The sequence below is a fragment of the Falco naumanni genome, chromosome 8 (genome assembly GCF_017639655.2).
Source record: "Falco naumanni isolate bFalNau1 chromosome 8, bFalNau1.pat, whole genome shotgun sequence".
NCBI lineage: Eukaryota > Metazoa > Chordata > Aves > Falconiformes > Falconidae > Falco > Falco naumanni.
Genome location: NC_054061.1, coordinates 17,552,022 through 17,575,808, shown reverse-complemented (window position 1 = coordinate 17,575,808; position 23,787 = coordinate 17,552,022). Strand labels below are relative to the sequence as shown.

The 23,787-nt window shown below is 35.2% G+C and overlaps 1 protein-coding gene across 2 annotated transcripts in view; it reads right to left on the bottom strand.

The window, feature by feature from the left end:
* DOCK2 (dedicator of cytokinesis 2) overlaps nt 1-23,787 on the bottom strand; it is a 197,882-nt gene that overhangs the window by 139,860 nt on the left and 34,235 nt on the right. For both annotated transcript variants that reach the window (XM_040604553.1, XM_040604555.1), the window contains exons 20-25: nt 23,532-23,621; nt 23,175-23,275; nt 20,352-20,486; nt 16,640-16,748; nt 8,197-8,267; nt 7,425-7,531 (exon numbers count right to left, since the gene is read on the bottom strand). In XM_040604553.1, coding sequence (XP_040460487.1) covers nt 7,425-7,531; nt 8,197-8,267; nt 16,640-16,748; nt 20,352-20,486; nt 23,175-23,275; nt 23,532-23,621 — 613 coding nt within the window. The remainder of the gene's footprint in view (nt 1-7,424; nt 7,532-8,196; nt 8,268-16,639; nt 16,749-20,351; nt 20,487-23,174; nt 23,276-23,531; nt 23,622-23,787) is intronic.

Sequence of the window (23,787 nt, the reverse complement as noted above, 5' to 3'; positions counted from 1 at the left end):
CCTCCATAAACAGAAGAAATGGCTTTAAACTACATGCATCCATCAGAAAAGTGTGCAGATAAATACCTAGAGATATGCACATGCCATCCTTATCCATATCAAAATACCACAGGAAGAGAACTGGCAAAAAATGAATACAGAATTTGAAGTGATGCTTTAAAGGTAACGTACCCCTAAAGGCACTACCACATACCACAAACTGAGGAAGCAAAAAAAAACCACCCTACTCTCAGAATGTATTTCTGAAATGAATATTTTCAAAGCTAAGTAAAAAAATCAAGACTGAATCCACAGGAAAGATTTTGTGTTTCAATAGAGAACTGTTTAAAAGGAATTTATGAACAATGAGTATTTTCAATTTTTTTCCCAGCAGCAAAAAATGGGAGAGTCAAATGCAGTAACAATTTCTTACATTCAAACATTTTAAAATGTTGAAAAGCTGTGTTGAAAACAGTGCAGGAAAACAATCACAGAAAACAAAAAAAAAAAACCACACGAAACTTTGGCTTAAATACTCGTATCAGTAGGAGTAAAACATAAGATTACAAGAACAGGTAAAACAAATATCTATAACTCAATTCCAGTAATAATAAACAAACTGGAAAATATTTAATCAGAAATTAGTGTTTCTTATACTTTTTTTCAACAAAACTTTTCTTACAGTCCTGAAAATAAAACCAATGCACTTTATTCTAAATCTTTAATTGGGTTACTTAGAAAGACTACAGACTTGATGCTGATTATATGCCGACACTTCAAAATCTTTCTTTGTTGACCCTGATTGCACATACTGAAACCACACCCTGGACATACAGCTGGATCTTTCAAAGAAAAAAAAAAAAAAGAAACAAAACACCTAAATTCACAAAACCCTAAACATTATATTCCTTGTAAAAGATAGGCATTATACAACACCAACTTGCATTTGCTGATATATCATAGCCTATGTAACAAATTCAGGCCTTTAAAAAGAAGAATTCTGAAGAACATGAAGGCACTAGTCACTATCTTCCTGTTTTTTTCAGACAAAGTTCATTAAGGAGTCTGGCAGAATAATCTTAAATTGCTGAGGCTCCACTGTACAAAAAAGTAACATTACCCAACCCATCTGCATTCACTTCATGCTATGTTACACATGCTACATTACAGTTCACTTATTTCACTGGGTCTGCTTAAATTTAATATTACAGTATTTAAGATTATAATCTCCTTGAAAAGATGCCATAGTTTAACCTGTATATAATTAATAACACACACACACAATATTCGTAGCACAGGACCAATCTATTAACAGTTTTCCTCAGCTGCACCACAGAAATTTAGAACACTTTTATACATGCATTACTTGATGAATAAATATCAGATCTGACTTAAATCTTTGCTCTTCTAGATCACCAACAGATGAACTACCAACAATTTTCAAGCAGTGAAATGAAAGAATCCAAGTATTTCACAGGTAAAACTCAGTAATGTACACATAAATGTTAGGAAATGAGTCTAATGATGGTTGTGTGTAAGTATTGTACTGTTGTTTAAACAAGACAGGTAGAGAGAGTTCTTCAGTTAAGAAAAAAAAAAAATAATTACTACAGTCTCAGCATTTCTCCTGGCATCTGGCAAATTAACCCCTACTGCTAACATATGTCTCTTGCTGCTGTTCTTCCAAAATCAGCAAGTGGTTTGCATATGCTGAACATGCAGTAGCTATGTCTACAGCCACAGTGAGTAGGGGACCTGGATTTCAAGCCAGGAGACTGCAACTCTATTCCCACCCCTGCCAGAGACCATCTGTGTGACCTACTTAGAGTTTATATTCTTTGGAGTAGATCTCACAGTATTCTGCTACGGCACAAACTCCTAATCAGGAGTGGACCTCTAGAGAATACAAAGTCAAAAGCAGCAGTGTAAATACATATACATTTTATTATATGTTCAAGTACTTTTTATTCATTTCACACCAATAAAAAAAACCCAAGCCTATTATCCCAAGGCTAACTGATTTACAAATTACAGCATAATGTTGGCGAATAATCCATGGTCATTTTAGAATAAAAATCTAGCTCCAAACACTATAAGCTCAGGAACACTAACGACAATAAAAATTGCATGTAATTTGTTAAGAGCTATGTCTAAATTTGGTGGTCTCTCAAAAATGGAGAGATGGTCAGGGAATTTTAGCAATAGGTTTTCTAAAAATCAAAAACTAAAAAAAAAAAAAAAGTTATGCATCAAAAGTAGTTTTACATAGAAATGAAGCAATTTTAACATATCTTTTCTTTGGTATTTCCAGTACAGAATTTCACATGAGGGAGAGAATAATCCATTACATCCCACTATACAAAGGGAAAGATATGTGACAGGAGACAGCTTCTTACATCGTAAATGAGACTTTGAAATCCCATTAGGGGTGCTTATACAGGACAAGACAATCATTTCTTTCCTTCTGATATCTTTAAATAATGAATTATTGAGTGATATAGAATGAAAGTGCCAAAAATTAGGGTTAAAATTTCTTGTCCTTTGACCAAGAAGGACATAATATTGTCTGAAGACAAAACCTGATAAATGTCTGTGCATTTGCTCACACATCCTGTTAGAATATTCTTAAACGTTATGGTGAAAGTGCACAAGCAGTTGAAAGCATCAGCCTTCCACCATTCAGCCCCTCAAACACCTGAACCACCATAATTCCTCTAAGCTGTATTATATTTACAGAGTGGGAACAAGAAATTGGTGCCTCAACAAAAAAAATCTGTCAATGTAATTTAAAGGCTTCTAAAAGTGCTGTAGCGCTGTGGGGCATTTGAAGACCAATTATAGTAGCAGTCAAGAGGGCCATGCATCCTATCTGACAAAAGCACTCTTTTCCGTGACAGTCTACAGTGAAAACTTTTGAATGTCTAATTATATGTATCTGTAAATTCAGTTTAACCTCAAGGCTTCCAACTTCAGGTTCATTTGTAACTTAATAAAAACAAATTTCACAAATTTTTCAAATCTTTCATATTTTCCCAAGTCTGCTTCCTTAGAAAATGCTGTGAACATCAATGGGTAAAGGAAAAGAAATACTAATATATGATATCCAATTGAATTATAAAGACAAAGCAATCAGGAATGGAAATAAGTGAATTGAAACTGGAACTGTAATGAACTATGTGGAAAGAGACTAAATACTAAAGCCTGGAAGAAAAATGGATAATTTGAAACACATGCAAATTAATAGACTTCATTGTAATTAGCAATTTGGTTAAATATATTCTATATTCATGACAGAAAAAAATACTACCTGCTCTAGATAAATGTGAACTTTAGTTAATGATACTGTTGGCAATCTTAGCTTAATTATCATGATGCATCCTATTATGTGAAACACTACATATGCTTTCATTCTTGTAAATTACCTTCCACCTCATTGCTTGGAGTAATGAATCAGGCATTGTCTACACCCTGCAAACACAGTTGGTTTGCTACACAATTCATTTTGAAACAATATTATTTAATGTAGAGAAAAAAAAAACACCTTTGGAATTTTGTATTTTACACCACATCAATGTACAAGAAAAAGGACTTGTTTGCTTTGTACCGTGCATAATATTTCAATAGCACAGTACAGAATCTTTTTTATAGTACTATAGTGTCGGAGATAATTAATCGTGTATTGGTCTTTTCACATTCTCAGTGCATATACTCAAACATGTTGTGGACTTTCCTCTATGGTACTTAGAACTTGAAGGTTAAATCCAAGCAATATGAAAACAAAACATAAATGCAAATAATCATAAAATGTCAGTTAGATAAAAGACACACTGTGATTATCCCAAGGTTGATTTTCTGCCATTAGTAATATAAGGGCAGGTTGAGTGAAAGGAAAGTTATAAAGATCATCACCCAAAAGAGAAACTCTTTGACTAAACACCCCAACAGCTACTCAGGTAACACCACTGAGGCAAAAGTAACATAGTTGGCCATACAAAGTGGTGGGGGAATGGCAACTTCATCATAACACCATTCCATGAAAAGGAAAATATGCTTGCTAGACTCTATTTGACCCTGAGCTGCACTGAGGATGGTGAAAAGGTATGCCTGCCTCCCGCCCTGCCCAACCCAGGAAGGCGGGGAGGAGGAGGAAGGGAAATTGACAGGTTCAGTTATGTATAACATTTAAACTCTACAATAACAACAAGAAGCAGTGTTATTCTGCTATTCCATCAAAATACTGAAGTACAAAATCTTTAAATGAATATTCTCTAGTTAGCAATATCATGACATAAGTCAGATATTGCTAAAATAATACATCATGATAAAGCTAACACAGACTGGGCATGTTTTAGATTTATATTAAAATTAAATGAACTTGATTTCTATATTCTGGGCAACTCCTTCTTCAGAGGGCCATCCTTTGTTTTAAAGGAATAATTTAAAAATGATCAATCTATTTCCCCATGTTCCTCTAAAAACAACAGCATCAAAGTGTTATTATATAATTATATACCAAGTATTACTATAAGAAGTACTACAGTAAAAACACTTTAACATAGATCTTGCATATATAATCACAATAAGCATATAAACAAGCTGTTAATTTCTACATATTATCAAATGCATACACTTTAACTGTCAACGACTAATGCAAGTTTGGATCACAATGATCTATTCAGTAACACAGGATCCAGTGCAAAGCAACTAGGCTGGCAAACTGGTTTGAGTATTATAGGCTGCCTTTATGGTCTCAGTTGCTTGGTTTTACTGTCAAGTGTTTGATAGCACAGAGAGATTTTGGACATTTTTTTTTTTTTCAGTTCATAAATCTAAGAATCTAAGACTAAATCAATCCACTAACTGTGTGTCTGGGAAAAATTACAATGTATTAATTATCTGGTCAGCAGTATACAAAAAGCACCATTTATTGTTTTAATAAAAGCTCCTCAAAATTAGAAATCCTCTTAGCAAAATTTCCTATTCATTACTACCTTAAAAATACAGAAACTGAAAACATATATTCTTTTCATAATTCACAGCATATTCCAAGGCAGACATTTCCAATGACATACCAGCTATATATTTCAAGACATCAGACAAGGTGCATTTACAAACAAACAGCAATCTATTATTATTTATCTGCAAAGAGCAAATTCTATACAGAACATTTTGCATTAACAGACCACAGCTAAAGCAAAAGCCTGTTTAACACATGAAATGAGCACCACACTAAGATGACTATAATAGTAGCTCCCTTGGAATCCAAAACCCTACTCTTTTCTCTTCTGGAGCATACACAGATATGGAAGAAAGGAGCTGTCACTGAACAGAGTAAGATGCAAGTCAGCAGAACTGTGAAGCACACAGGATATTGTATGCTCAACTGTTTTCCTTCTGAATCTTTATTAGGGCTTTATTCTTTATAGTAAGAGCATGGGATCTGTTGCCCTGACCAACACTCCTGATATACAAACCAATACCCAATGTATTTCAATGTGACAAGTATCTTCAAAGAAAAATTATCAAACCATTATTATTCCACAGCAGTGTCTGCTTTTGCTCTGTCTTCTAAAATTCTGAGACAGAACAAGAAAAAGTTGAGATTTTCTTCCAGAAAAATGGTATTTGACTGGAGTCTAGTGTGTCACACTGAAAATGTAAAATTTAACAAAAGTCAAATTAAAACAAGTAATATCCTTAGTATCGAAATTAGAATTACCCAGCTGCTTTAAGTCTTTAACTGTTCTTGCAGATAGCAAAGCAGTGGATTTCCAGAGATGAATCAATGCTTTCATAACCTGAGAGTTTAGGCCGGTACCTTATGTACCTATAGATTGCACAGAAGATTGTATGCATACATGCACCCCAAAAAACCTTCATATCTTACACTTAATTTCTTCAGTATTAAACATAGTCAATGTAACTGATAGAATTCTATTAACAACAAGTGCTCAAAAGAGAGCATTATTTTAACCCAAAAGCCTTTCAGCTTTGTGAGAGGATATTTTTTCATCTGGTCTAAATGCTACTCACCACAAGAAACAGAGATAAAGCTAAGACAGGCGCTTCTGATCTTAGAAGAAGCAGTAAAACCAACTGGTAGTGCAATAACAGGCTTTACTTGTAAAATAGAAATAGCGTAAACTACTGGAAACTATTGTGAAAACAGAATTGCATCTGTTTGAAAATTAACTAGTTGGATCTCCTCTTACTAGCTTGGACTAGTGCCTGCAGATACCCAAGTTGTAACTACTTAAGTTCCACTGATTCAAGCAACCTTGAGTCTTACACATAGTTAAAAAAGAAATCACTGCTGATAACCATGAAATTAAAAACGTAAATATAGGATAAAATACTACTTAGCTTATTCTAAACAATAAAACCAACTACGTTATCTTCTTGATTTTGTCCAGGAAATCTACAGTGGTCTCAAAACACAACAGACACAGCTAATTATTGTTATAGCTTACAATACACATTTCAGTCTCAATAGAATGCAACACAGGTCTTAAAATAAAGCTGAATTTTTATCTGTCCTAGCTAATCAGAACTGCATCTCTTTTCTGGCAGCACAGAAGAATGAGATGAGTAGAGCAATCCTCTCACTCTACTCATGCTCAGTACTATTTGCTACCTATTATTGTACTGTCAAGTTCCTAAATCATTGCGTATAAATTTTCAGAAACTGAAATTCCGATAAAAGGGACACTATCTGAGTAGCTCGTGTGCCTTTCAAAGTTCTGGAGGCCTTCTACACAACACTGAAATGCTAAGAGAGAACCAAACCACTCAGTTCACAAGAAAGGAGATCGAACACTTAACAACAAAGATGAATTCAACCACCTAGAACTGGGCTTCTCTGTCAGGATTCCTTTAGCAAAAATTCCCTTTCTGTAATAATATGAAGGAAAATTAAGCATAAGGCCGATAAAGACAGTTCAATATCACTTATCACTCCTGACTGTGGAGAAAGACACCAAGTTCTGATAAAGGTTAAGAAACATCGTAATTCCCATAAACGGAGATGCTGCATTGCAGCGGAGCTATATTACAGCACAATCAGACTTTTTCCTCTGCCCAGACAGAGGCCTTATATAACATAAGCTGTGTTCACAAGGTTTCATTTCACATTCCTATTTCACTATTGAGCTTACAAATGGGTTGAAAGGATATATGTATATCCACCCTTCTAATCATTACATCATAAGAAAAACACAGAAAACTGTTCCACTGAGACTCACCTGTTCCTTGTTCTAGGCTAGCAGTCACCCCTTGCACAACAGCCATCTTGTAGAAAGAGGTGAAGCCTCTCCAGAGGTCAGACTTCTGGCATTCACACTCTCTCAGTATTAGTTTTACTCAATTTCAAACATGAATTGCACAAAACATGTCACTCAACGTTTTCACACCTATTTTAAGCCTTAAAGGCATTTTATTTTATTTACCTTGTTTTTTAAAAAGGTTGCTGCATACTATTTCCTTCATGGACTGCACTTTCTGCTTCTGTAGTTTCACTGGTGGAATGCAAGTGTAAAATTCAAAGAGCAGCTGGCTGTATATAAAGGAAAAGTGTCATAAATACTGTACAGATTAATTCATCATGTGTTAATAAACAGAGAAAGAACACATGATCACATATTTCTAAACATCTCTTTTGTTTTAAGACTTAGATTTATTTACCATATCACAAATATTGACAAGAGATCAGTAGCAGGTTAGATTAAAAAACTTTCAAGAGAAACAAGATGAGGATGAACTAGATTTTGGTCATGTTTACAAGTGTTTATTGTTTTCCATTGTTTTCAATGGAATAACAACATTTTTGCACGTGGTGGAGGCAATTTATCTTTGTCAAATAAAGATAGATAATTATTTCAAACTGCTAAAATCAGGTTTGGTTTTCTGGAACAGGGCTTATTCAAGGGAGGGGCAGGGAGAGAGGAAGAGGGGAAAAAACCATAGATTGTTCCACTTGCTCACTTTATTCACCAAGTTATTACTTAAGTATCAGGACACAATAATGAATTCTGTCACAATGTAAGACAGATGAGAACTCCCGGTTAAAAACATACGCCCAGAGTTCCACCACTGTCTTGATCAGTACAAGCTGTCGTAGCTTTGTTAATTCAAACTGCTCTGTAAGAATTTGTTGTTGACAGCAACGATATGTTTTATACACCATATGATACATCTACTATACGCTCAAAAGCAGCTCACCTCAGTAACCTGGCATCAAAGACCTTTTCAACATCATGAAGAACTGATGGTATGTACTTCAAGGCAGCAACCTGCATTGATATATAGATTGTGTTAATTCTGTATGTTTATCTGCATATACAGCATATAAAGAATACAGAGTACACCACTGAAACAGATGCACACAAAACAAATTATTAATTTGGACTTCTTTCCTCAGACTGAAATTTTACAACAGATTTTAATATTCATTTCACCATAGAGTACTAGGCACACAAGGGCTCTTACGGTAAGGATATGCAGAAGAACTTAAATAGAATAGTACCAAGCAGATCATATTCTCTTTGTATACCCCTGAAAGGGGTAAGATCCCCTTTGTAGTCTTTGTACACCACTAAGACTATAATTATGATGCAAGTGCATAAACCAAGCACTGACTAAAGCAGAAGCTCTTTGATTATACTTTGTATGAATCCCATCCCAGAAATGTGCCACACAGGAGGCAGAAGTCAGGACAACTGTCATATATCCACCCCAAAGCTACACATTCTGGAACAGACGAAATAGCATCATCTCCCTAACCAACCACCTGAAGCTAAGCTATCTGATGGTTTATCTTATCCTAACAATTTCTGAAGTATATTTTGACAGTGTAGTTGAATAATCAAAAGATGGCAAGGGTAAGAGAGAGACACATGTTACTATTCTTACATGGAGAAGGATACTTAAGCAGGTAATTTTCAGGCTCAAAATAATCACTAACATTTAAGGCTAACACCCTTAAAGACTAACTTGCAGTACTCTGTCATAAAGTTCCTTTGCAGGTTGAAAGTATTTAGCCTCCATAGTATCTTTTGAAAGCACACATAGTAAAATATTTGCAATAAAAAGCAAAAATGTTAAACATATTTAACATTTGCTGGGCCACTGTCCTCTCATTTCTCTACTTATGCTTTAGATACTAAAAGCTGCCTACAATGATTTTTACATTCACAAAATGACCTGTGACTTATCTTCCCACTAACAAGCTTGTACTTCTCAAATACTTTACATACAAAAAGATAAGCCATACTTCTTGGCTGAGAGCTGTAATAAATTTCAAGGAAAAACGGACTTTGTGATTTTAAAAGTATTTTTGGTAAAATGCTACATAATTTGTCAGAAAGGAGAACTTGGTCGAATTGATATAGGTCTGAAGCAGGACATCAGTCTCTTCCTTCCCTCCCACCTTCCAATTTCAGTAGGTCACTTGCATCCTTTTCATGGAAGTTCAAATGTGCATAAAAATGCTGTGTAATCACTGATTGCCAGAAGAAGCAACATCTAGGGATAGTTATTTATCTAAAAGAAATTAGCTGTTTTTCTCTGATCTTATTTCAGATGAAAACCAGAATGTCTTTGTGCCAAAAACATTTTTGCCTGTCTAAAAATCTGACCACAGCATCAATTTTTGATTGTGCAAAAATTCTTAGTAAAAAGCTACAGTTAATCTCTTCTGCTATTACAAACTTACAGCTGAAGAAAATATATTTAATCACGTCAATTACATTTGCATGCTGCCATAAATCCAACCATAGTAAAGAGAATCAGTTTACAAAGTTTTAGATTGACTACCCTCTTCTTGGTCCAGGTTATGAAAATAAAAAAAAATAACAACAGCTTTACTTCATTGTGCAGTTTTAGTGTGTAATCTACTATTTTGCTGAAAACTAAGTTACAGTAATGTGAAATCCCGTATTACTAATATAGCTCAATTTCCCATAACAGGCCTGTTCTACCCAGGATACATCCTGGGTTAGTAAAATAGTGAGAACAAATCCTAAAACTATACATTACGTAGATTCTTACTGTCTTTTCTTCAGGGTAATAGGGTGGGGTGTATGCTACAGGACTGAATAAACAAGTCATCCAATAAATACATGCTGAAATTCCACAATTTCCTTTCACTCAGAACAGTGGAGTTTACTGCCCACCTTGAAAACCATAGTAACTCCTGCTTTATGTCCTTTGCTTATAGGGACTGTAACTATTAGAATTTGTGTTTCCTGAGATTTTATAACTTGGTTTCAAACAACAGGAAAATCATTTGAACTATCATACAAAGATTAGTCTAAACAAAAACTTTATGAGAGAGCATTGCAAATGCACAAGTTGAACATTTGAAATACACACTAGCTGCCCCAGAACATCAATATTTCAGCTTGCTCAGGACAAAAAAAATGTATGTACACAGACGGTAAGACAACAGTTATGATAGAGTGCATAAACGCATACAAAAATAGAGCCTAGTCAAATATTTCTAGTGAGGAGTGTAATGAACATGGCAAGACCAACAGGAAACTGAGAAGCACATCAAAACCACAACCAGCAGGGAGAGAATGTTAGTATGAATATACAATCAAAACTACAAAGAACAAGGAAGAAGAATTTTTCTTTCCAGTTACCAATCAGAAATTTTAATGTGCCAATGGTTTGACAAGCTTTTGGTTTTGGCACTAAATGAAAAGCAGTCTACTGTTTTCCTCAATAGTTATCAAGATCACACCATCTCTGTATTGAAACTTTCAATGAAGTTGAAACAGCCACTCAGGAAGTGGCTTAGAATAGAACTTATCTAGATGCAATACATCTCTGTATCTCTACACAGCAAAGTTCTTGTTAAAAACTTGGTTTCTTCTTTATTGGGAGTAACAAGGTTAGAATAAGGACAATCAGAGCACAGCATTTTTTTGGCTTTCATTCAGGTTTTTTAAACACCATAAAGCTATCATTTTATTTCTACGAGCTTCCACTGTAAAAAGAAGAAAAATAAACAACTGTTCAGTTCTTGATCCAAACAGCAGGAATTTAGTCTGCAACAAGGGTGTATGCAGTATTTCAAACTGGCTCAATGCTGACTTAAAGTGCCCTCAGATAAAGTCATTTCTCTGCAGATCTCATCCCCACATTCATACACAAACCTGGGAAGCCCAAAGGAGTGTTTAAAAGCTATTACTGCTTCAACAAAAACATTGTATCTCATACTGATCTTAGCCATTATTAGCCCCTTGAAACAGGTTGGGAAAAAAAGTTTGGGTGGGGTTTTTTGGGGTGGGTGGGTGGGTGGGTGTGTGTGTGTGTGTGTGTGAGGGTTTGGTTTTTTTCGTTTGTTTGTTTGTTGGTTTGGTTTTCAAACAAGACTGTGAAACACAGAGTATTTATAACATCTGCACAAATACCTGTGGTGGCCTAGAAACTCGTCCTAGTCCCAGTTTTATTTCAGCAATGTCTTGTTTCTTGTTTTTTAACACAAATACTATATGAAAATAATTTACAATAGCAGCATCTGAATTTTGTTTTACACCAATTCATAGTTACTGTGAAAGATAATTGAAGGAAAGGGCTGCCAGTGGCCACAAAAATATCTCAAGCAGTACTCCAATAATACTTGGTCTATTGTGCTGTCTGCCTCCCCACATATTCCCTATTCTGCACTTGTATGAGGAAGGAAATGGGAAGGATATAGTTACCATTTCTCTGCAGATCTGTAGGACCAAATGAAGTACAATAACAAGAATAACTCCTGAATTCTTTTAAACTCCCAGGTTTCATTTGCCATAATTGCTTCAAATGATGCACTATGGATGCAGTTGAGCACTGCCCTTAATGAAGTCATAAAAATCTCCTAGTAAGCAGTACAAGATGTTCTGCATTCTTCAGACCTTAGAGATTAATTTTTAAGCAGGATACAGATAAACCCACAGCATTTCAGAAAGTTATTTCTTACATACACAATATACCATTAAATTTATTTTAACCTTTACTCCTGACCAAACTTATTTTTTGTTGCCTTCTTTTGCAACATTACATTATACATATTCATGAAATTCAAGTACCCCTGAGATGAAAAGAACATTCACAGAAATCATCCGTGCTCTGCGGCTTAGTCTAATTTTATTTGCTATCAAGGCAACTTTAAGAAGCTGCTATGCCATCCCCTATTGTACACCACAAAGCATCACTGTCAGTAACTTTCCTAGCCTTATTCTCTTCTAAGTAGTCCGTGCACCTTTGTACAGTTTTAAGTTTTTAGAATCTACTGCAGCAGTATGAATGGGTCTAAAATGTGTGGGAAAGAATGAGAGGAGAAATGTAACATCTTCATGCTTTTCAATACCACAGATAATTTATTCTTCCTTTGTTTCCATGACCTTGAGAATATGTCATAGAACGTTTCTGAAAGCATGTATAGAATTGGAAGTACTACTTTCTGAAACCAGTGCCTAGGATCAAGCTGAGTATAGCTGACATTTACAACAGACAAGACTACACGTCAAATGTAACGTGTCAGCTGGGGGACAGAACAGTTATTGGAAAAGAATATGGGGCTTGGTTGGTAATGTAAGGTTGAGACCACAAGTTTGTCAATGAAAGGGCATGCTCACAGACTAATGAGACATCAATAGTATGACCTTATGAAAAAAAATATCTGAAAATTTAGAATAATTCATCAAATCTTATTCCCCAGAAACATAGGTTGCTTTACACAGACACAAAACATATCTGCAGAAAAATGATGCTTTTTCCTTTGAGGTCTAAGAGAAAAGAAAGAAGGTGCTAATACTTCCCTGCTCTGCTCAACCCCAGAATCTGCCTTGACCAAACTATTTGCACATCCTGGAAATTTCCGAGTTTCCACATTTCAGTAAGTCTATCCTCAGAAGTAGAGACTTTAGGAAAAAACACCTCTAAAAATGACAAAATTCATCTGAAATGGCTACAGAGAAGCACCTTATAAATGAAAGGGAGCTGTAACATCATCCCTGCCAAAGTAAATTTTATAGAGGTTTAAGTCTAGTATATAGGAAGATCAGTGCCAGCACCAGTAAGTCAGTATAAATTCTGACATTATTGTTTTACAGAATTACAAGAAAAATCTGTGAAAAATCTCTTAGGAAGAATCCTTAGTCTGCATATGCACACTGATACTTGTACTAGTGAATTTTTAACATTCCCAATCTCAACTACAAGGTGCAATCTCTTTACAAAGTAACATCCCAGGACCTGAAAACAGGTCACTCGCCAGTTCATATGGTTGCTTTCAAACATCAGCAAAGTTAGGATATTGAAATTATAATCATAACTGTAGTAAAATTACTTCCTTCAATGCTTGAAGTTGAGAAGCATTCTGTCTGTATCTTTAAACAAAAGAGGTAACCTTCATCAACTCCAGAAGGGGGGGGGGGGGGAAGCCTAATTTGTTTTGACATGTAAATTTCCAGTTTACCAACAATACATTAACAAGTCAGTCTTCAGCTGTTCAAAGTTTATATAAACACTACTGCAAAACAGAACCAGATATCTACTCTTCTCAAAGCTCAGGCAGAGAAGTCATTCAGAGCACCTATTCACTTCAGCCAGCTTTAGAACAAGAGATTGAACAGCTAAATTTTTTAATTTTTGTAAACTTATACAGCATGTAACAGATCAGGAAGTAAGATACCACTTAGAAGATAAAATTAAATTGAAACAATAAAGGGCTCCTGGCTCTGACTAGGTTGTTTCATATGACATGTAATTTTATAAACAATCTTTTCCTGACTGAATTAATATTCAACACAAGTCTGAGTATGACTGCTATCAGTAAAAAATGACTGGGAAATTACTACTGACTAAAATACCGAGTTCAAACTTTTTTTTTTTTAAAAAAAAATCATTACCAGAGGACAGACATACCAGTTTCAAAAAGAATTCTTTAAATCTTCTTAAGCTAAATCTCACAGATATTTGAACAACTAAGGGTGAAATAACGGTTAAAAATTCACATTCCAAGGCTCTGCAAACTAGTTCATTTCAAGTTTTAATATCCTGAGAAACCAAATTACTTCGTTTTTCTTCAGGGCTCCTAAAACATTCTGCTCCAGTACTGTCAGAGTGTAATCCACTTGGATTCATTCAACCGACCCTACCAAAGTTCCACTTTAATTCACATTAATGATATTTTCAAATGTGACAGATTTAAGGCTGTTTTGATAGTTCGATTATCTATTTTTTCAACAGACTCTGTGAACTTTCCTCTCTGGGTATGCGAAGTATAACACCTATGGAGTCCTGTGTGTTTGTAATATCTCTGAATAACCACCTGTCCCTTACCCTTCAAAGCTAACTTTGTACTACTACAGCATCTATCATTGTCATCTCACAATTTAATATGGGGGCTGGAGGGGGGGAAATCTGTGTTGATTTCAGGTAGAGAAATACTTATGAACCTGTTTCCACTCACTTCTGCTCCATCTTACCCAATGCAGGAATTATGTCCATTTTTCTGGCCTGTTATGAACAACTCATATCCAACTACCAGACCAGGAGTCTCAAATATTGTAACTGAAATCTCCTCCAATAGGCACAGAAAAACATATTGTCCATTGGGAAAGCTGCTATGACTGACATGCCTATGGAGTTTGTGATGGAGTAGGGTGATTTCTTTTAGTAGTTTTTTTTCCTCCAATAAACTTATTTCCAACACCAGGAACTAAACTTACTCTAGAACATTTCTCATTCCATGCCTCTCCTACTAGAATTTTATAGCATGAATGCAGTAGTTTTTATTTACTGTATGTAAAGCAACCTCTTCACAGGTTCTTGCAGAAACATGTCTGTATTCTGTTATCAGTACTGGGGACAACAGCAAAGTTATGATATAAACCAGTATCTCAGATCGCGCATAAAATGTTTCCACTAAAAAGAAAACTTAGAGTAGCTGGTGCAGAGTGATACTTAGAAGCCCACCAGTGCTTCATGGTTATGCATAAATATTGTCTTTTTTTCACAACTGAGAGCACTCATTAGAAATCCAAAATATTCATGTTTAAGATGGTACTGGGCAAAGCATAACAGCTATGTGCTTTAAAGAATTTGTATTAACATATGTTCAATAGCTAGTCTGTCTTCGCAACATGTTTACATGCTCATTAAAATAAGCACAGATTTCTTTGGTTATTCCTGCAGAGAGATGTTCTGTTATATTTTCAAGGCTCTGCTATTCTTAGGAGCATCAGCAAAGATCTACAATATTTTTGCTAAACAGGAGTAATATTAAGAACTACCATTAAATATGGAAATACGGGAATCACAGTAAGCACAATCAATGTTCACCAGTGCATCCAATGCCATACTGCCATTAGTGTTATATCACCTGCTTTTAGACACACTCATCAGCCATTTCAGAGTCAGCATCACTGCTTGCAAACACATTCATGTGTCCCAGCAACAGTTAAGCAAAACAGTCTTCTACAACTGTCTCTTGTCACTCTCAAGGAGATACTGCCCTGCTTATTAGAGGAAACACAGGTGGACAATCACAACCATTTTGAAATTAAGGCTGGGAGGCATGCAGTGACATGACATGCCTCGCCTGAAAAGCATAAAAGCCTCTGAGATCTATTTATTACTTAACATATTAATACAGTACAAGTACCACAAGAACAAACATAATTATATGAAGTATCTATCTCTCCTGATTCTCATGCAGTGTCTTTCAAATGTGTGAACTATTCCCAGGAAGGCCTCTACAGAATTGTCAATGTCAGAGAGTATCTGAATGATTTTCAAATGCATTTAGAACATAGTACTATAATTGTGGTATTATTCAGTTAAAGCAGTCTTTATTTTTTTAGCTCTTTGGCAGTTGCACATAAACACTCCATGGAAAGTGTCAGATAACACAAACATCAAGATCAGCCACCTGAGGATTTTTTCAAGACAGAGACTTTTTCACTGGCTTCCACTCCTAATATGTCATAGCAAAAGGAATCAAAACATAAAAGCTGAGGAAAAGTCAAGCCCAATAAATAGGAAGAGTTCTTAATAAAGTATGTATGAAGCATCAGTATTGCAGCTGTCCAATAAAATCTTCTGCCTCCTACTTTATAGGAAGCCTTGATATTTTTCTTTAATGTAATACAGAACTACATACCAATTATTTGATATTAATAGCCCCTTTCCTATTTTCCTTAAAACATCAGAGTCCAAAGTGTTATAATAACTATGATTGACATGAATAGGAAACCTCAATCCTATTTTCAGTTGTTAAACAACACACTGCCAAAAGGCTAATACTATGAAGTTTACTTCTCACACTAAGATGGTGGAATCTCAGTTTTGCATTATCTAAAGAAACTCAAGAATTAAACATTCAGCCCCTGGTGGAGGCTTCACTTCATTAGATTCCTTGAAAGGTTCCAGCATCTGTGTTTTGGTTCTTTCACTCACTACATTCATAAAACTATATAAATATCTTGTCCTAACCTTTTCGGTCTAGGTTTCAAACTTTATTAGACACCTTTGTCTCCCAATGAAGGGGAATTACAAGAGAGGCACGAAGTATAAATTTCCTAAGAATATATTTTCTTCAATTTAAAAAGAAACCCATAAACCAAAACCATAAAAAAAACCAAAACAAACTTGCTTCCAAGCACACACCAACCTGCAGCAAAATGGCAGTTTTATGCTGGCTTTTCATCAAGTTGTTGATGGATTCAAAGAGTCTCCTCATAGATTCTTCAAATTCTGTTTGTTCTTTACCTTCATATAGTCTGTTGAGAGATGCATCGAGTTATCCTTTCAGAATCAGAAAGTTTCATAGTCCTAAATGTACCGGATTTAACATTACTTTAAAAGTGTATTTTATAAATTGATCCAATGTTATGTACATAGATATTTCACCAATGGGCTGTATCAGCTATTCACCATATTGTGTAGAAATTCTTCAGCTTGAACACAGTGTAAGTATTTTTAATTTTTTAAAAAGCCTCTAAAGAATGACACCTCCCAGGTTTGAGCTTATAAAAAAAAAAAGTCATTTCACTTTCAAAGTGACTTATATGCAAAAAAACTTTATTTTCCACTGCAACTGAGCTACTGTAGGATATCTTTCACATATTACCACTGTTTCTTTTTTCTGCTGTTCTGGACACTTTTTCAAATAGCAGTTTTTACTGTTCCCATTAACTAGTCTCCTTTCTGAAAAAAGCCTACTTCATGCTTAAAAGTCAAAAAGTGCATTTAAATTAAGCTCGCTCCATTATTTCTTCATTCCCTGTCCTAAAGCTTACATCTTGCAGATTATCTCTCCTATATTCTTCATACTATTAATACTACATACTGCTTACATAAACAGTAAAAAAACACTTATCACATGTTAAATTAGTTATCCAAAACGGCTGCCAAGAGTTAAAGAAAAATAAGACAAGCAAAAAGCCAAGGTGACAAAAGAAGCCTGAAGTGTGTGTAGAATCCTGTTAAATAAATGCTGCACCTCTGGTGTACTGCATTCTCCATCAGAGGAGAAAAATTCCTCTTTTTAAAGTCATGTATTCCAGTGTCATATGCTTTTCTTTTCAGCTTGAAGCTTCAGTCCTTAGGAAAACTAAAGGTAAATTATTATGAGCTTTTGCCTACATCATGGACAAACTGAAACTGCTACTCATCCAGTGACTGACAAGAAACTCTGAGTGAAGGAAAACACCGAAAGAGACACTATTCAGGCCATGGCCTCTGCACTGCTTAGGTCAATATTTGTCAATGAGATACAAGTCAGTTATTAGAAAGGAACCCCAATATCCAAAACATTATCTAGAGAGGAAAAAAATTACATATACACATGGATACAGCATACATGATGTGCACTGCATGAGGTATGTCCCTCCTGTGGTGATGGCTGTACAAAGAATGTATACCAGGAAACCTTATATGTGAAAGGCATCTTAAAATAAGTTCTATACAAGCACATTACATAGAAAAGTCATCTTATTTACTATCAAGTGCTAGTTTAGGAGCTTAGTTTGTGATTAAATGGTTTTTTTTAACATACTGGAGATTGTGTCACGTGGGGGGTAATTAAATTTATTTTTCAATGGGCATGAAGTATCTGTATGTTGTAACAACGTGCCTGTATCAGTCTCAGAGTTTATTAAAGTTACTTGGCTCATGCACTGATACAGCTTCTATTGACTACACAATATTGCTCCAAAGATAAATGAAGTTTTATAAACCTATTTTATTGCAGGTGGAAATTTGAAGCTTTCTTGACTAAACCCATGGGGCAAGGAGGCAGAAGCGTCACACAACATGTATTAAACATGCTTTTAAAGTTTACAACAGAACTAAATTAAGCTAGGTAGAATGAAAATTCTACTACCTGACTCATCATGTAGCTTCCATTTAGACACAATTTTCTGTGTTAACTTTCCAGTGAAATCACTCATTCTGAAAGTAAGTTCTAAAGGATGACTAATTATTTGCTTGGAAACAACTTCACACAAGAGTGTACCTGAATTTCACCACCAAAAACAACCTTAGGCCAATGAAAAGAGGAAAGCAAACATTTAATGTTTTCAGAGTCTGTATTATGTAAACCTTTGGCTAATATACATGACCTTTCTGCAACACATACTCACTGAACAAACAGCTGCAAGACATAACCTTGGTTCAGCAGACTGGAATGAAAAAAAACCTTTTGCTTTCATTACGTCTCTGTAGCTTCAACAGGATCAACAAGGCATTTTAGTTTCTTAAGCAGCCCATAAAATTAATGAAAGAATGATCTAAAGATCGCTCTCAGCTGTGTTAATTCAAAATATTTGTCTCCAAGAAGACTAATCTCAACCCTTGAAAGTTAAGTACTTCAATTGTAAATCCTAACTGTTCTCATGCGAATAAAAATACATGAATCCTTTTTTTTCTGTATTTTCTTCTTCTTCATGACCAGCCTGACAATAGGAAATTCATTGCAAAAAGTTAGATCACAACAGCTCTAGATGGATATATCACATCAGATGATACTGTTCACTGGTTATTTTTGCCAGAGGCTGCTATTTGCAAGAGCTATTACTGCCTATAATAATTGTCCAACTGAATGTAGAGTTTCAGACCTGCAATTAAGACATTTATGGGGAAAACTAAAATTTAATAGATATGGCTACCTAATCACTTGAATATTCAACGTACTGCAATAACCTAGTTTACCACAGGTGGTCCAATGTATCCTTTTTTCTACCAGCTAATACTAGGAATTAAAACGGAGACCAAAGTTCTACATGCAACAAAACCCTGCCTTCTGACCTTCATCCATGCAAGAGATTTTCCATAATCCTCTACACATGTCCCTCTTTTGCCATGACATCTATTAAAAAAAATTAAAACAAAGCTTTGGAACTATCAGCTATATTCTGTTATCATGAGCACCATCTCCTTTCCTATATAGCTTTACACCTAGCTTATCTATACGCACCTATAAATAGTAAATTCCTGTAGACAAGAATATTTCTAAGGGACTATCTACCAGCAGCATTGTTGCATTGACCACCAACCACAAACATCCAACTACTCAGTCTACTTATAGTCTTGAGTTTCCCACTGCATATCTTCTGCAACGGCATTCCTTCAGCCATCTAGCAGAGGGACCACAGAACAAGTACTAGGGGGAGATCAGCCTTGGATAAATGGAAAAAGATGAAGCACACGAAACAGAGGATGTGGATGAAGTCTGTGGGATATAGTGAGAATCCTGAAATGCTAGGAGAGAAAGCAGGGGACACAGTTACTGCAATATAGTTTTTCTCCTTCCAGATTTCATCTCCCTCATTCTCTCCATCTTCCTTTTCCCTAAAATTGAATACCACTTATAAGTGCTACGCCTCATCTGTTTGGCTGAGCTATACAGAACTAGTCCATTTAGTTTTCCCTATAAATTCCTTAACTGGAGATCTGAAACTCTTAAATTCAGTTGGACAATGATTACTGAAGATTACATTGTTCTATGCACAGTCTGAGCTGCTGGACACCTTGATCTCAAGGACAGGGATCCAGCTTCAAGCCATCTGTCACAGTGTTTGGCTATCCACTGGCATTAGTCCAAGCCACCTGACACAAAGAATAGGCACCCTTTGAAATTTGCTCTTATTTACTAAATACATCTCTGGAACTTACACTGTAAATCAGAAAGCAGATTTTTGAACATTCCCTCTCAAAAAAACATCTCCACAGTATCTGTTTTAGGCCAGTTGCCAGCTTTTATGTTTTATTCGTGAAAACAAAAACACAGTTCTGTTCTGGAATCTGTTTTTTTCTGTTTCTCTGGTCTACTTACATTTCTGATATCGGACTGCTAGTTAAATGGCAATACCCTGGGTACTTACTGTGAAAATAATGTCCTTGATCTAACAATGAACTTGAAAATATATTCCAGTGCTTTCAGAGTTCTTAGGATAGGTTCACATTGCTCCCCTCGGCTGGAGGTATCCAAGTAAGTCTTCAGAACAGTCATTAACTTCCTGAAGTTAAAAAACATTTTAAAAATAATTTCTTTCTTTTTTTTTCTTTTTTTAAATTAACTTCTCTAACTTGTTTGGCTACACCAAATAATTGTTTATGCTTAGCCAAGCACACACACCAAAATGTACTGCATGTATTTTTGCATTTATGTTACACAAATCACATCAGTATAAACAAATGAGGAGCAAATTCTCAACTGCACAAGCAAGAAAGCAATCTCAAAGGAGCAGCATGACTTGACACAACCCTGAAAGCACTTTTGCAGAAACTTACAATGTACTTACACAAGTTAAGACAAAATGTTACTTCTGCCTACCTAAATTAAACAGTGATTAAACACTACTACACAGCATAAATTAACTGCATATAAATAGTACAATATTCTGCTATACAGTATTATTTGCTTAAAATATTTATTTTATTTAAACACTTCCCTGCTTTGTGTCCAAATGCATTTTTTTGCTGAAGACACAACCCGCTAAAAAGTGCAAAAGCTCATCTAAAAATAAGTCACTTAATTTATAGTTATGGTTTCATCTTAAGCAATGAAACTAATATGATGACATAAACTTGAACTTGAATGTAGCCATAAGACAAACTGAAATAAGGGTGGCTAGGTTTTGCTTCTTACATCACTACAAAAATGGAAACCAACTATACCTTACCCTAAACAAATAAAACCAACCAACAAAAACCAAACTAGCACTTGCCTCTTGATGAAACTTAACAGTTCACCACATGGACTGACAAAACATTAGTAAGTGATCACTATGATATTTCAAATATACTTGCATGCAAATAATAGCTCTAACAACTGCTTGTTACTGCACAGAATATATAAAGAGCGCTCTCTCACTCCAATACATCCTCAGCTCCCTGCACTAACCTAACTCACATTTCAGGACCAAAATATCATGCTTCCAGCCTCTCAGCCTTCTGGGCACTACATCCATTGTGTTTGCATTTACTCCTTTTTATCGCTTCTCTGAATTCACATCTTTGTACTGAGATAGGACAAAAATTATCCAATTTTATGCAGAAGTCCATTCAAGGTCCCTCAACTTTGAATGTTAAGTCCTCTCAGAACTCTATGAAAGGTAGGTACAAATGGATGACTAAATAATAACTGAATAAATACCTAATGGTTTGGCAAAAATACCATATAACATGGTCACAATACTTCTGGGACATGACATCTCCTAACTATGAATTTGGCCACAGACAGCTATTCATTTATTTCATAAATGATTCCTGAAACACAGTACATCTTCCATGATGTGCATGGAACCAATGATGACAAGAAAACTCAAGACCTGGGGAATGATCATAAACATTATTTTGCCTCTGCCACTTTGATTAAATCATCATAAACTCCCAGTCAAGTAAATCTTAGAAATATTTTAAGCAACTAAGGCTGCCATGAGAGGTTCTGTACTCAACCTTCTCCCACAATAATATAAAGAATGAAATTACATGTGCTTATCACATATGGAGTGAAGGAGGGTTAAAGGAGGGTTAAAGAAGGGCATTGTAGCTTGTACTTGAGCTTTCTGAGCCCAGTAATGTTAACTTCAGCTCCCCTAGAACGTGAGAAAGGATTGATTGTGCACTACTGCCTTTCAGTTCTACCAAGCTTATATTTTAATGTATGATCCATGTGACATTTCCTGTTGAGTTGGAACTGATTCAGTTTCAGCACAGGACATGACAAGGTATCCTCAACTACTCCAAACCTTCAGCTAAGGTCTTTCATTTATTATTCATATCCCAAATTAAAGTTCTTCAATCTGTCACCCCATAAAGCTGCCAGAACAACACTTCAGTTAAACGACAAAAATACATCTATTCTGTTATAACACTTCCCCGAGATCAGCACTAACTGAAGATGTTATCTTTCTTCATATTCAAAGCAATTTTATCCTACAATCATACGCCAAAACCTGTTTTAAATAAAGTAGGAATCCAGTAATAAATTTACTGTAAAACATGTCTCCACATTTTTTATTCTCTTCTATGAATCCATGTCTTCCCATCTGGACATTATCTGGAAGCTCCAAAAATAATTTAAAAAACACCACCACCAAAAGTCTGTCCACCTGACTGGTGGCATGACCATGTAGCAAATACTAAGACCCCAGTTCACAGCAGACCATGTAAACAAATATCAAAATTCCAGTTCACTTCACTGATTCCCTCCTGGTGCAAAATCAGACTGTGAACTGCATTGAACATGAAGAATTGAAAGTTCCCATTTTTTTTCTCCCATGAGTTTATTTGCTGTAAAAAGAATATGTGGAAACCTATATAAATGGGTGAAGGACATCCTCTAGTTCTCAATGCAGTTCAGGTTAAGGCCAGGAATATAAAGGGAGAGGCTTTACAGCAAAGTATATTTTGATAAATTTGATAAAATACAGGTGAAATGCTCAGACACAGCAAAATCCAGGTGAGAAAATGAATTCCAAAGAATCATTTAACCCCAAATCAATTACTTTTTGTCAATTAACTCTACTTATAATCATGTGTGTGTCTCAAAGGCAGGTTTGTTTCTACTTAAGCAAACAGCACCAGCAAAGCAACAGTAATCATTGATTACATCAGAAAAGTCACAAGCAGGATTTACTTTCTTTAATGCAATGGTAGAAGTTTAGAAAAAAAAAAAAAGAGAAAAGGTAAAACAAACGTACTTGTATGCTAATGTTGCACTAAAATGCTGTTGGATATATGCTTCCAAAACAGTGTTAAAATGTTGAAACTTACGGTCTGCAATAAGTCCTATGATATATATCTGAAAAGAAATGGACATGATTAGCATTTTTCATAAAGTTGCATTTTGAATTTAAATATTAGTCAGCTGAAATATTTCTTTATAATTCACTCTTTAGGAGTATTTAATGAAATTTGCTTTTCAGTCAAACAGTAATATTCCATCTGTTATGTAGAAATTTTAAGACTAATTCCCTGAACTAAACGACTTGATAGCTCATTGAAAATTATAGTGTTCTTCACTTTGACAAATAAAATCCTTCTGTGCTGATTCTTACCAGTGCATCAAAGACAAGGATGTCATACTCATTACTGTGGGAATGTTCCATCATGATGTTAAACAGGGCATCCAGTGTATCTTGGAGAAACTATAGAATATGAAACAACAAATTGACAACCAACTCAACTTGAAAACCTCTCAAGTCAATTTTCAGATAGTAGACTTGGTTTCTCTGAAGTTAGAAATGTAAGGCCTTCACTGAAACATCACTTAAAAACATTTCTCTTTTCTTTAGTTTCTTTAATTTTAGGAAT